At 37.8% G+C, this 14464-nt stretch overlaps 1 protein-coding gene across 3 annotated transcripts in view; it reads left to right on the top strand.

Moving 5' to 3' along the window:
- Positions 1-14464, top strand: part of LY75 (lymphocyte antigen 75) — a 130214-nt gene that overhangs the window by 16629 nt on the left and 99121 nt on the right. For all 3 annotated transcript variants that reach the window (XM_014732232.3, XM_070240593.1, NM_001301255.1), the window contains 8 exon segments: positions 3839-3949; positions 5377-5517; positions 7987-8178; positions 9121-9278; positions 10785-10895; positions 11456-11544; positions 11692-11861; positions 13920-14119. In XM_014732232.3, the coding sequence (XP_014587718.1) occupies positions 3839-3949; positions 5377-5517; positions 7987-8178; positions 9121-9278; positions 10785-10895; positions 11456-11544; positions 11692-11861; positions 13920-14119 (1172 nt within the window).

Below are 14464 nucleotides of genomic sequence, written 5' to 3'. Positions count from 1 at the left end.
CCACAGTTTTAATTACTCCAGCCTTACATAGTAAATCTTGTTTTCTGAGTGAGCAAATCCTCCTTCATTCTTTTTTTTTCTTGAATTGTCTCCGCCATTTTTTTTAACTATTTATGTTTTCATATGAATTTGAGAATTCACCTTGTTAATCTCCGTGAAAAACCCTGTTGGGACTTTGGAATTGCATTGAATTATAGTTAATTAGGGAAGCACTGCTGTCACTATATTATTAGGTCTTCTTATCCAGGAAAATGGTATGCTTTTCTACTTATCTAGGAATTTTTTTTTTGGTGAGGAAGATTGTCCCTGAGCTAACATCTGTTGCCAGTCTTCCTCTTTTGCTTGAGGAAGACTGTCCCTGAACTAACATCTGTGCCAGTCTTCCTCTATTTTAGATATGGGACACCATCACAGCATGGCTTGATGAGAGGTTTGTAGGTCCAAACCCGGGATACATATATTTCTATTCCTCTCCCTACAGTGAGAGACTACAGGGCCTCCACATGAACCTCCATTCACCTTTTATAAGACTATTAAGTTCTTTGCCTACAGAGATGAGTATCAAGGGTTGTTTTTTCCTTTTTCACAAAACTCTAGGCATTATTGCTGTATATTAAACAAACACTTATTCATTGATTCAGATAAATCCTGTCACACTGTTTCATAATTGTGAGTATTTGATAAATGCTAACTATGAGCAAAACCCTAATATCTCCAGATAAATTAAATAATTTAATCATCATTTCAACCTCATAAAAGAAGTATTTTTATCCCCCTTTACAGATGAGGAAATTGATGTTTAGAAATAATAGACCTGGGGCCAGCCTGGTAGCGCAGTGGTTAAGTGCGCACATTCCACTTTGGCAGCTAAGGGTTTGCTGGTTTGGAGCCCGGGTGCAGACATGGCACTGCTTGGCACACCATGCTGTGGTAGGCATCCCACATATAAAGTAGAGGAAGATGGGCACAGATGTTAGCTCAGGGCCAGTCTTCCTCAGCAAAAAGAGGAGGATTGGCAGCAGATGTTAGCTCAGGGCTAATCTTCCTCAAAAAAAAAAAAAAAAGAAAAGAAAAAGAAATAATAGACCCAACATTACACAGCTAAGAAGATCCAGAATTGAGATTTGAAATATCAACATGTATAACTCCAGAGCCCTTGCTTTTTACTATACTACCTACTCTTCTTACATATCTTTATTTCTTTTCATAGTTAAAAGCCTACTGGTCTTTTGTCATGGTTTTTGGCTAAAGCTTTATTCAGACCTTCTTTTTTACTTATAGCTTTAACCTTTTCCTGTGTTGTTTGGTGCTTGAATTGATTGACCTCCAGAATGCAAATCTGTCAAATAAACCTAATGGGCTAGTGTTTGGCAATGGAATTCTATTTCAGACCTTACTGTAACCTTACAAAAAATGCCATGGAGAGCAGAAAGTGCCAATAAATTTAAATCTCCCAGAATATAGACATTTTGGAATTGATGACTTCAGTGAAGGAGAAAAGTAGCAAAATGTGACTGTCAACACCCTACCCAACAATCTAATGATGCATTTGGAGGAATGAATGTTGCAGGATTTCTTTTTGCCTCAATTTTCTTTAATAAGTCATAAAAGTGAGGTAATATATTAAAGGACCCAGTTGTCCTCTACCCCTAACCAGACACTCCATATTTTATGTTAATCAATGATTTTAGAGGTATATCCCTTTCTAATATTTCAAGCTCCTCTTTCACTGCGAATGCTGTTTAGGCATATCAGTATGCCTAATTGTGATTGCTGGTTTCCCAAGACCCAAAAAAAGCTATGCTTTAAATCTGAAACTCAGAGTATCCAAATCTTGAAAATTTCTTGAAGTTTCTATTCTGTGCTTGCACTGAAACTACTGTGTATAAACGTTGGACTTGGAGTAATGAGGCTAACAAAAGTGAATCAGAGATTTTGTGATCAAAGTGCTTGATTTAGTTGGGGAAATGAGAGTCGTACATGTGCAGAACATAACGGAGAATGTTATTGCCAAACGACCTCTGGTTTGGTAGCTAGAGGTTGGATGGGACCAGGGAATCTGCTGTCAATAGAAAAGCAGAAGCAGCCCCTTTGAAGATAAGTCCCATGCAGTCTGAAAGAGCATCCTTTTTCTCTTCTGCCTGCCCCATACCTCATTAGTTTCGTTTTGACTTTGTTTTGCTAACACAGGGCCACAGGGGTGAGGGATTTGGTTTCCTCATACTCACGGGATTTTGTTTAGGTGTCAAATGTCCCATGGCTCTGGACTTCCCAGGGCGCCTCTAACCGCAGATTCACCCCAGAGCTACAAAAGAGGACCTGACAGTCCCCAGAGCAGGAACACATTTCCATTCTTTCTAATTTGCCTCCACCCTGAGAGGCTGTTCACTATGAGCTACTTTGACAGGTGCCTGATGGCTAGGACACTTCTAAATCAGGGCCTCTGCTGGCTGTGGCCTTTCTTATGCCTTAGAAGAAGCTGTTCTCCGTCTCATCCCAAATGCATGACCATTATCAGGCCCTGTAGTCTCTCATTGTGGGGAGAGAAAGAGAAATATATATATCTAATATATAAGATAAGTATCTGTGTGATTTGCATATCCATACTTTAAGAACCATTCATATGTATATAACATAATGTACATATAAATTATATAAAATATAATTATATTTTATATGTATATAAAGAGATATATAGATTATATGTAATACAATAACACATAATTCCCTGGGAGGAATTAAGAAACTATTATCAAGAGTTTTACTGCTGAGAATATTTCAACAAATTTATAAAGATTCCAACCCATTAGCTCTTCCTGTTTGTCAACATCATCCTTGTCTCGTGTAGACCATTTTGTCAGTTGCTTTGTCTCTTGCACCTGGCCCTTGATATCTTCAAATTCTTCCTTCATGATGTTAATGAAGTCTTACCAGATTCTTCAGTAATTCTGTTGACTTCCTTGACAGTGGGATGAAAATCCTTAGAATCGTTCACACATTCTTTTCATTCTCTTTCCAATACATGTGGGTCCTATACAAGCATGATTGCTCCCATTGCTTGTGACCATATGCATACTGAGTGGCATATCTGCAATTGGCCTCACTATTTAAATTATTTCTGCTTCTCTATCTTTCTCTGTCTTTTTTGCTGATCTCATCTGGTTGTCAAATAATAAATTTGAATGATACATCTCCACCGTAGCATGTATATGTGTGTATCTGTGTCTCCCATTCTGTATCTCCAGCCTAAATCTCTCCTTTGGACTCTAGAACTGTATATTCCATTGCCTACCAAACAGCTCTTGTACATATTTCTGAAACAGTCCTGGTAACACTTTACCATTTTGGAGATCCGTATCTGTTTCTGTCTACTAGACTGAAATCTTCATGGTGGCCGCGACTTTATCGTTTTGGTTTTATATCCTTAGTACCTGCAAATAATATGGCCTTAATGAATTTAAGTCAGTCTGGTATGCAATCAGATCTTCAAAATCTAGATACAATGGAAACTTCCTTTTCTATATCAGTAGAAGAGAGTTAAAAATAGTGAAACAGTTATTCTGAGAAGATTCTGTTCTTACCTTAGAAGAAAAGGGATTGGACAAGCTAATGGGAAAGCAGAATTGAATTAACTTATCAGCCTTTGGGTTTCTCAATAGTCTGAAGTTTTGTTGTCTGTCAGGAGCGCCTGCCTTTTGTGGATAGACAGCCTCCTACAGGAATTCCTGCCTTACAATCAAGGCCTTCAGATATTTTTGCTATTAGTAGAAACTTAAGTCTAGCTTAGATAATAACTTAGCTAATTTTGTGGTTTGTTAAAATTATGTAATTTTTACAGAAAAAGAAGGCATTGCAAGAATTTTCTGGATTGGCTTAAATCAACTGTACTCTGCTAGAGGCTGGGAATGGTCAGACCACAAGCCCTTAAACTTTCTCAACTGGAACCCAGGTAACTGCTCCCTCCTCTACTTACTCTGCACAGAGCAGAAACTTCAAAAAAAATAAGAGCTTCCTACTCCCTGAGAGCTTATAAAATTTTCAAATCTTGACAACTCTTACTATGATTACCTCTCAGAAGAATTTTTTTTCCTAAGCTCTTCTTTATTATGATACCATTATAGCCAAGTTGAACCACACCATGGACAACTAAGCATTTATCTCTAACCTTTAGAGGAACCCTACATTTTTAGGTAAGAGCAGAATGAGCCCTATCTCATGGCCCAGGAGCCATTCTGCATCCCTTAGGGGACTTGATATATATGACTGACCTATGTTGTGTTTTATCTGCAGCTTAATTTTAATAGAGAAATATTCCCTTACTTTAAAGTTCTTGGAGTGAAATAAGTCAGAGGGAGAAAGTCAAATACCATGTGGTCTCACTCATAAGTAGAAGATAAAAACGACAAACACACACATAGCAACAGAGATTGGATTGGTGGTTACCATAGGGGAAGGGGGTACAGGGGAGGTCAAAAGGGGAGATTAGGCTCACATGTGAGGTGACAGACTATTATTAGTTTTTGGGTGGTGAACATGATGTAATCTGCACAGAATTTGAAATATATTATGATGTACATCTGAAAGCTATATAATGTTATAATCCAATGTTACTGCAATAAAACAAATAAACATTTAAAAAATTATTGGGATCTCCCACTGTGGCACCCCCATACTGACAACATAATGATTATATTTTATTACACAAATAAATACCTTAAAGAAAAATTTGTAGTGAATAAAACAAACAAAACCCTAGTTATCCAGGATTTTTCCCCCCAATAAAAGTTCAAATACCTTTTTTAAAAAATGAAATCTTAGACTTCTGACCAAAGTAGAACCTAAAAGTTAACACCGACTTCAGTACAAAAGTATTCTGCACACATATCTAAAAAATGAGTTAAACACAATAAAATACCAATGAGTCATTTTAGTTTAATGAAATTTCATTATTAGGAAATCTCTATTATCTCAGTAAATAGAATCTTTAAAGATAATTTATTCTTTAATTCAATGCCTTAAAGGCATTATGGAATCATAAATTAGTATATTTATTGTACAGAGTATCAGATTACGAGCTACTGAGCACAGGATGTGACACGGAAGTTGTTTGGGGGCAGAGGTTTGGTTTTTGGTTTTTGATTTAAAATTAACTACAGTATGTCAGAGTGTTTCCCCCTGTGTCCTACATTTTAGAAGAAAAGCATATTTAAGCACATGATTGTCCATTAAGGCTTATACGTTTCAATTTAGTAGAAGGTTTTAACTATTTTATGAGTTCCCATAAAAGCAGAAAATTATGAATACAATTATTTTTTCTAACCACTACTCTGGCCCTAACCTTCTCCTTCTAACTCTTTGAAAATCCTTTCCTTTGAGATGTGCCGAGTGCACCTACAATAGGTGGGTCAAGCTGTGCAACAATGGATGCCGCGTCTGGTCTGTGGCAGAGTTTTTCCTGTGAAGCTCAACTGCCCTACGTCTGCAAGAAACCGTTAAATAACACAGTGGAGCTAACAGGTATCTTTCTCACCTCCTTGTACAAATAGATCTTAAAATTACAGTTTCATGAAGTCAAGTAATCCATTTCAAATACCTGTTTCCACCTTTCCTTCACCTAATCTTGCCAATGCCAAAAAGTGTTTGATTTTGACCCTGTGGTTAGATATTATCAACTATGTAGGAATAAAGCTTTGGTTTGATACATGCCCATAAGAAGGCAGAGATATTCTCAATAGGAAATATATTTCTGTTCACAAGTGGCTCTTATTTCTCTAGAGCAAAGCTTCTCAAAGTATGTTCCCAGGCCAAGAGCATCAGCATCATCTTTACCTGTTAGAAATGCAAATTCTCAGAACCTACTCCAGATTTGTTGAATCAGAAACTCTGAGGGTGGGACTCAGCAATCAGTGTTTTAAGAAGCCTTCCAGGTGATTCTGGTGTACATTCAAGTTTGAGAAGCACTGCTCTATGGCCAGGTCTTATGTGTTACCTGCGCCTGTGAGAGGTCAAAAATGATGGACACAGGAACGTTCCCAGGCTTTCCCACCTCCTGCCCCACCATGCCCACCCCTCCTCTCTCCTTCTTTGCCAGGCTGGTTCTTTAGATCTTTGTGTTGGTAAATCAGCTGGCAAAGGAGACAGAGGTGCAGAAGGACAAAATGTCTACAAGGAGGGACTTTTTTCTGGGGAGTTTGGGGATAAGTGAGACAGAACCGCTGAAGTTTGGGGAGCAGAGAAGTCTGAGGAGTCTTTGAAAGGATGGGGAAGAGGAGTGCCTTACTGTCTTGCACAGGGCCCACCATATAGCTGGTATTTGATTAAATCCTCACTGAACAAGAAAAACTAATACTCAGAACTAAGAGGAGGGCCCGCCTGGTGGCGCAGCGGTTAAGTTTGCATGTTCCGCTTTGGTGGCCTGGGGTTCGCTGGTTCAGATCCCGGGTGCAGACATGGCACTGCTTGGAAAGCCATGCTGTGGCAGGTGTCCCACATATAAAGTAGAGAAGATGGACATGGATGTTAGCTTAGGGCCAGTCTTCCTCACACACACACAAAAAAAACTGGGAGGAAAAAAGGAGGTTTTAAAATGTCTTGCTTTAAGGAATGTTGGTGGAAGAGAAGACAGCATAAAACTTTTTATCCACATAGGAGCATAAAGCTATTTTTTAAGATTAAAAAATAAGTATAGAGAGTAAAGAAAGTAGGGGGATGTTTTAAAATAATAGGAGAAAATGAGCGTTCATCTTCCAAGTTGATTCAAACTAAATTTAGCCCATACAACAGAAGGCATAAGAGAAAAGACAGTACAAATGAAAATAAATCAGAGTGGCTGAGATAGATCAAGTAAATATCCTGTAGAGCGATTATTAAGTAAATCATGATGTTTCCACATGATTAAATAGTATGAATTTATTAAAATAACTTTGCCAGCAGAAAAATACAAAGAGCAGAATAATATGCCTACTTATTTTAATCTTGTAAAAATATGTATTCATAGAAAGAGTAGAATAGGAAAATGATTGTTTTCAGTTCAATTATGGTTGATTTTGTTCCTCTCTTCCTTTATCGTAATTGTAAAATATAATAATAATAACAAGTGCTGTTTCAGAACCTTAAAGTTGATTGAGTTATCTTGCAAGGGTGAGAAGCTAGTTGAACCTGAATTTTATCCTTTAATAGAAAACAGACTGTCTACGTTTTTAAGATGCTGTGTTTTCATACAACAAATATTCCAAACAGTTCCAAATCCATGAAGTCTGAGTAACCAAACAGCTTTCTAGTTCTATTAATAGGGGTACAAGTATTTTGTGTGGTTTTGTATCTCACTCTTTGTCTCTAGTCATTCTTGACCATCATTTGAGTGAATTTTATCATGGTCAAAACAAAGCATCACTAATTCCATGAGGATTACAGGTCTAGCAGAGAGGAGGAAAGAAGAGATCCAGAGATGCCCTTTGCCCTTTCCCTCTGTTGCTGCCATGTCTTGGGTGTGGAGTGTACAAATGTCTTATTCTGTTCCTTAAATCTCTGCCTGTCCTTTGTTCAACAGCGAGCATTAATGAACATCCGCTTGCTAAGCTGACTGTACGTGAATAAGAGGCTCGAACTCATAATCTCTTAGAGGCAGAGACTGGAGGGGAACCTAACAAGTCCCATAACAAGGAAGAGATTTGTCAGCACCTGGCTTACCCCACCCCTTTCTTCTGTCTACTAGGACTAAGGGCAATCCCTCCTTAAATAATTTGAGCCCAGCCACGTAGCGTGTTTGTATCACATTAAAGTTATATCGTTATCTGAATCCCTGCAGTCACTCTTATGATGCTATGTATACATTAGGCACCACATAAATTCATGTCACTGTACTATCTGACATCACATTCTCCAGTTTTCCAGAAGCCTTATGATTCAAGAAAGAAGAATTTGCAATGTTATTGATTCTAAATAGATGTATCTTTACTGGAATACAAATAGCTGCTTTCTCCCCAGATGTCTGGACATATTCAGATACCCGCTGTGATGCAGACTGGCTGCCAAATAACGGATTTTGCTATCTACTGGTAAATGAAAGTAATTCCTGGGATAAGGCAAATATGCACTGCAAAGCCTTGAGCAGTGACCTCATCAGCATTCATTCTTTAGCGGATGTGGAGGTGGTTGTCACAAAACTCCATAATGGGGGTAAGTTTTTAAAATATCCTATTTTGGAAGTTTAAAACATTTTAAAGTATCTCTATTTTCAGACTCTTAGCAGGAATGAAAACTTACAGTTTGATCCTTTAGATCGGCGCTGCCCAACAGAATTTTCTGCAATGATACAACTATTCTATAATCTGTGCTGTCCAGTACAGTAGCCATCAACCGCTTGTGGCTTTTGAGCACTTGAAGTATATAGTGAGGGCAACTGAGGAACTGAATTTTTACTTTCATTTAATTTTAATTCATTTACAAATTTAAATAGCCACATGTAGCTAGTGGCTACCAATTTGACAGTACCACCCTTGTGAATAATTTTCCTCTTCTCATAAGCTAAATGCTATTTAAGTTGCTCCGAACACTTAAGTGATGATTGTTTCACTTTTGAAATTCTTTGAAAGCTAAAGACTGAAGAACAAAAATACACTAAACTGCCAGTGTTCAAACCTACTCCTAGGATTCACCAATAATAATAGCTAATAGTAGAGTTCTATCGTGTGTGAGCATGATGCTAATTTTTTTACCTAGGAAGGCAGCATAATCATTCCAGGGCAGTGATGGACAATATTCTTATTCTAATTGGAAATCTATGATTGTATTTGTAGAATTTCATTATTTCCCAAAAACAAGGTTTATCTAACACGTATCAGAAACACAGCCTATAGGTCATAGTACAGCTGTTCCCCCTGTGTACTCTACCTGCATAAGTGACCTCAAACCCCTCATCACCCTGCCTGCCTGACTTGCCCACATTTTAACAGATTAATTAAGAATACAATCTTCTGCATTAAAATTTTAAAAGAAATAAAAAGAGAGAATACCATCAAGGCTCTTAAAACCCCGTATCAGAATGTAAAATCAGTAACATGTACATATTGAAGTATACAATTGAGTAAAACCAAGCCAACTAAAACATTTTTCTTTTAGGTGCCAAAGAAGAAACATGGACAGGCCTTAAGAACATAAATACGCCAACTTTATTTCAGTGGTCAGATGGTACTGAAGTTACTCTAACATATTGGGATGAGAATGAGCCAAATGTTTCCTTCAATCAGACTCCCAACTGTGTTTCCTATTTAGGAAAGGTACAAAACCTGTGGTTTATTTATATTCTTATTGTTATTCCTAATAATAATATTAAGATTACTTTGGTTGGGATATTTGTGTTTAAACTGGGAAAGAAAAGAAAAGGTACAAGCTCTGTAGATTGTCTTTCCAGTAGCTACTGAAAAATAAATAAAGCAATGACTAAATAATCCACTTCCTGTCTGAAAGTATCTGCTGGTCTGAAACAGATCAAGAGAATCCCTTTAGAACTCAGATGTTTGTGCCAGATTGGTTCTAAAAACCTGCTTTTTCTCAGGACCATCAGTGTGATATTTAGCATGCAGCCATAATTTAACCTGAAAAATCCCATCTTCTGAATTCATCTTCAGATTAAGTTTTATATTAATCCTACTTTGAGAAGTGAAAAAATATTTTTATTAAAAAATTAAGTCTAACTTTGCTCAGAGAACATCCTACTCCCATAGAATGCTTAAAAATGTATTGAATATGCTTTACTTAAGAGTACAAAGTGAGCTGTGTCTTGAGCAGGAAGGATATATGTACCTCTGCATTTTTGTTTGTATCCCTTTCCTGTGGACTTCTAATTGTTTAGGAGGCTGATTCTGTCACCCAAACTTCTGGAGACTTAAGTGGAAGCAATAAATGGGATGTGTATTTAGAAGTGTTTCAGGAGTAAAGATGTATTTAGAAAGGTGTCAAAGATGACTTTAGAAGGTTGTCACATTTGGTGCTCTATTTAAAAGGATATCCAAGATGTCTTTCAAAGAGTGTCAAAGATAGAGATGAGGTCCCATAGGCAAGAGTGAACTGATGGCTTACCTGGACAGCATTCCAGTGTTCAAAACTGACCCTTAACACAATTGACTTAGTAAAATTTAATTCAAAGAAAGCAGAGTGACTTAGTCAGTTAAGCAAAAGAAATGTTAAGTAGCCTATTTGAAAGAGAGAACTTTCAAGTCTAGGCTGAAGTAGAGTGGGAAGAGACTTTTGGTTCTAGAATTCTTGGAGAGTAGCTATTCTCACCACCATCATCATTTTACATATGAGGAAACTGAGACAGGGAGGTTAGCTGACATACCTCAAAGTTTTTAACCTGTGGATGAACTTTGGCCACGTCATGTGGAAGAAGACTGGAACATTGGCAACTGTTTGTGAGCTGAGTTCTTCTCTCTCCAACTTCTATACTGAGTGTCCTTTGATGGTTTTATTGTTACTTTTATAAGAAAACGAAATTCATCCCCACTGTGACCTAGAGGTGATGTTGAAATAACAGGCTGTGAGCCACAACCTTGCAGCCTTGTTGGGTAGCGTTTTACAGGAGTATGTTCTCAGATTTAATCATTCATTTATATTCGTTCCCTACCTCTCCTTTCTTCTTCCTCTTCCTCATCCACCTCCCCCTCTCCCTCCCTCATAGTTTTGTGAGAAGAAACTATCTTGGTTTAAAATAAGTTAGAGTTCAAGTCTAAATATATGATAATTAACTTCTCTTGTGGGAAAAATTTTTTTCTATTTTTTAAAAGCTAGGTCATTGGAAGGTCCAATCATGTGAAGAGAAACTTAAATATGTATGCAAGAAAAAGGGAGAAAACATGAATGATTCAAGATCTGATAAGATGTGTCCTCCAGATGAGGTATGTAAAACCCCCGTGTAAATTTTTCTAAGCAGTATTACACCTTCTTGGTTAGGGATGGTAGCTGAGACTTAAACAGTTGAGACTTGGAAAAATAGAAGAAATTACTAGCTTCCGTTCATTTGCGTTAGAGCAATCAAGAGGGCAGTGAATCATAATATGTTGGCATTCTTACAGAAAAAAAAAGAGTTATAGGAGAAAGAGTTACCTATTCGTGAATTTCTATAAACATGTATATGATTACTGTCCTCAATGCTGGTATCTTTACTTTCCCCACTTATATTATTCCTGTTCAAAAGTAATTCAACCAACAACTTTGATGAGCTAGGTGCCAGGGGTAAAGAGAATTAAGACACACCTTCTGTCTGACACAGGCTTACAGTCTTGTGGAGGTTATCCATGAAATTGTGTCCCACCCTCATCACGTGTATGAATTCACTGACCATGTCCTTAATTTCCATAAGTTGTGAGATGTTATCAATGTAACAGAACCTTGCTTGTCAGAGGGGGACATCATCAAATCTGGAAAACACTGTGATGATATTTCTCCTCTGATTTAGGGCTGGAAGAGACATGGAGAAACCTGTTACAAGATTTACCAGGATGAGGTCCCTTTTGGAACCAACTGCAATCTGACTATAACTAGCAGGTGTGACCATCAGTAAACATGTACTAGTGAGCTTTTAACTCTGGGTTCCTTTGCTAAATAATCTTCCTGAGAAAAAGATGCATCTTCAGTTTATACAGTAAGTCAGTCATTGTAAAAACTCTTGCTAATTTGACTCTTGTTTTGTAGATTTGAACAAGAATACCTGAATGATATGATTAAAAAGTATAGTAAATCTCCGGGAAAATACTTCTGGACTGGCCTGAGAGATACAGATTCACGTGGAGAGTATGGTTGGGCAAGTGTTAGCGGAGTAAAGCGGACTGTAACCTTTTCCAACTGGAACTTTCTTGAGCCTGGTGAGTGCATTAGCCGTTAAAATAGTAGAAAACAGTGACTTATGAAATGCAGCATTGCTCCCAAATGTATTCTTCTGACCCTTGAAATGGGAGGGAAGTGATGATCTTCAGGATTAGAGTCTATCTATGGAACCATAAAGAGAAGCAGTGACTATATCTTCCCTATTTAATCCTTGGGAATGACTCAATAAAAGAAGCTAGAAAACTCAGTTCTCAGAAACCACCACCTAATGGCACAAACCTAGAACCACAGTGTATTTTTTATCTTTTCCATGTAAGTCTCAAATAGAATCTAGAAAGCTTCATTGTGAAGCACTTTTCATTTTCATCTCTCTGCTTCTTAACTTCTTTCTCCAAAATTGAATGTGTTTATCTCTATGGTTGAGAATTAAGGAGGCAATATGTTGTAGGTATTATTTATTCTGAAAGTTAATTCATCCTTCTTTAACCAACTTGAAGCATTGACCATAATTAGCCATAGAATCAGAAGATTTGACTCACAAAGGACCTCAGAAGTCCCTTTTGATTTTAGAGTTGAGAAAACAGAGGCTTAGAAAGGTGATTTACTTGACAAAAGATACCTGGTTATTAAATTGCTAAAATCCAGATCTCCTTATGTCTAATGCAATACTTTTTAGATGATTTTGGCTTTGTATAGGACAGCAGTTATAAAGCATTTGACTTTTCTCCCTTTGAATTATTTATATTTTCTTGTGTTTGCATGATGTGATCATGAAGACCTTTTTTTATAACACGGAAATTAGAACGTGTGTGTAATTAAACACAACATTTGAAATAGAGAATTCCCACAAAATTTGTAACACATGGTCGTCATCATAAATGTGAGTGGTATTGATAATAACAAAGTCTTCTTTTTACTTGTAGAAGATGAAGGATATAGATGCTAATCCTGGTTAAATCTTGTCTTAAATTAGAATATTCTAACATATAAAACATGCGATTTCTTTTATAGACGCTCAGACATCTTAGAGTCAATGTCATGTTCTTCATGGATAAGCCTCAGTGGTTGGAGAGGTGCTCGGGAAGGAGTTACAATGGCTATTCTCTCAGTCCTATAGCCAGAAAGACTGCCATTAAGCTCTCTTTGCCATTATTACTCTCAGCCACAGCCAGTGTGGTCTATCATGGACAAGCCATGAGCAGCGGGCAGAACAGGGGAAAATAGCTCACCCATCCAGGGTAACACAGCGCTGTTTTTCCCAGTTCCTTGTTCCTCTTGCTGGCCATGTTTAAGTATGAGACATGAGACCACATGGCTTCCTGTCTGGTGGAATGAAAGTTGCCTTCATTACTTTCCAGTGTTTGCCCTTCTTGTCCTCTACCCAGTTCAGGCAGTGTGCTGTAATGGAAAAGGAGCATGGCATTTTGCCAGACAAATCTGGGTTCAAGTCCTGACTGTGCCACTCACTAAATATGTGGGCACGTCACTTATTCTTCATTTGGAAAATGGATCCAACAGTACAAACTATCCTTTAATGTTGCTATAAATAAATAAAATTCTGGCTACCATAAAATAAATAGTATGTTACCACATACCTCTTTCTATTTTTATTATACTGGCCCTTCCTTTGGATCTAATCTGGGGGAGTTTTGTTTTGAGGTTTACTAAATTGCTTAAAAATTGTTCAAAGTTGCTAAGCTAATACTAACCACTTGGGCTATCCTGAGCAGTGTAGTGTCTTAGGGTACGGCTCTGCACACAGACCACCTGGATTCCAATCCTCAATCAACCACTTACTAACATGTGACCTTGGACAAGTCACTAATCCTCACTGTACCTCCGTATGACAATAGAATCCACTCTCTAGGTTTGTTATGAGTATTATTTAATCCTTTTAGAATGGTACCTAGCAAATAGTAAGCCCCTCTGTATATTATCATCATCGTCATCATCATCATCATCATCATCATTATGAACAACATGGTTTTTTCCTATTGTCTCTTCCCATTTTGGCTCAAAGGGTAGAGACACTCAAAAACATTTGGACTTTACTTTTAAAAGGAGATTTTTAATTTAACTTTCCAATCCAACCCCAGCTTCTCCAGGTGGGTGTGTAGCTATGTCTACTGGAAAGTCTCTTGGAAAGTGGGAGGTAAAAGACTGCAAAAGCTTCAGAGCACTTTCGATTTGCAAGAAGATAAGTGGGCCCGCTGAGCCTGAAGAAGCAGCCCCCAAGCCTGGCGACTCCTGTCCTGAAGGCTGGCTTAGTTTGCCCTCAGGTCTTTCTTGTTATAAGGTAAAGTAACATTCTCATTCCATCCCTCAATGAAGTTATCTTTCTACTCTCCTAGTCCATGTCCTTGTACAAATTATGTTCCTCCCCAGACACATATGTTACCTACCAAAATGTGTGGAAGCACAGAGTCCTCATCAGGGCGTTGTTGAACCTCTGGTGTCAGACAGCTCATCCCCACATAAACTAATGTCCCACCTGAAAGAGTAGGACCAGAGCCAGAATTGGCTCTTCCTTAGGGTTCTTTTGTTGTGGGAAGAGGGTGAGTTGCATGCCGTGCTGACACTTTGCTGGTGATTCTCACATCCTTCTAATTTTTATTGTCAAATAAAGAGTTTTATCACTTCT

Source organism: Equus caballus, chromosome 18 (assembly GCF_041296265.1).
Source record: "Equus caballus isolate H_3958 breed thoroughbred chromosome 18, TB-T2T, whole genome shotgun sequence".
NCBI classification, from domain to species: Eukaryota; Metazoa; Chordata; class Mammalia; order Perissodactyla; family Equidae; genus Equus; species Equus caballus.
Note: the sequence above shows the minus strand (reverse complement) of the source record. Positions and strands in the feature narration are given on the sequence as shown.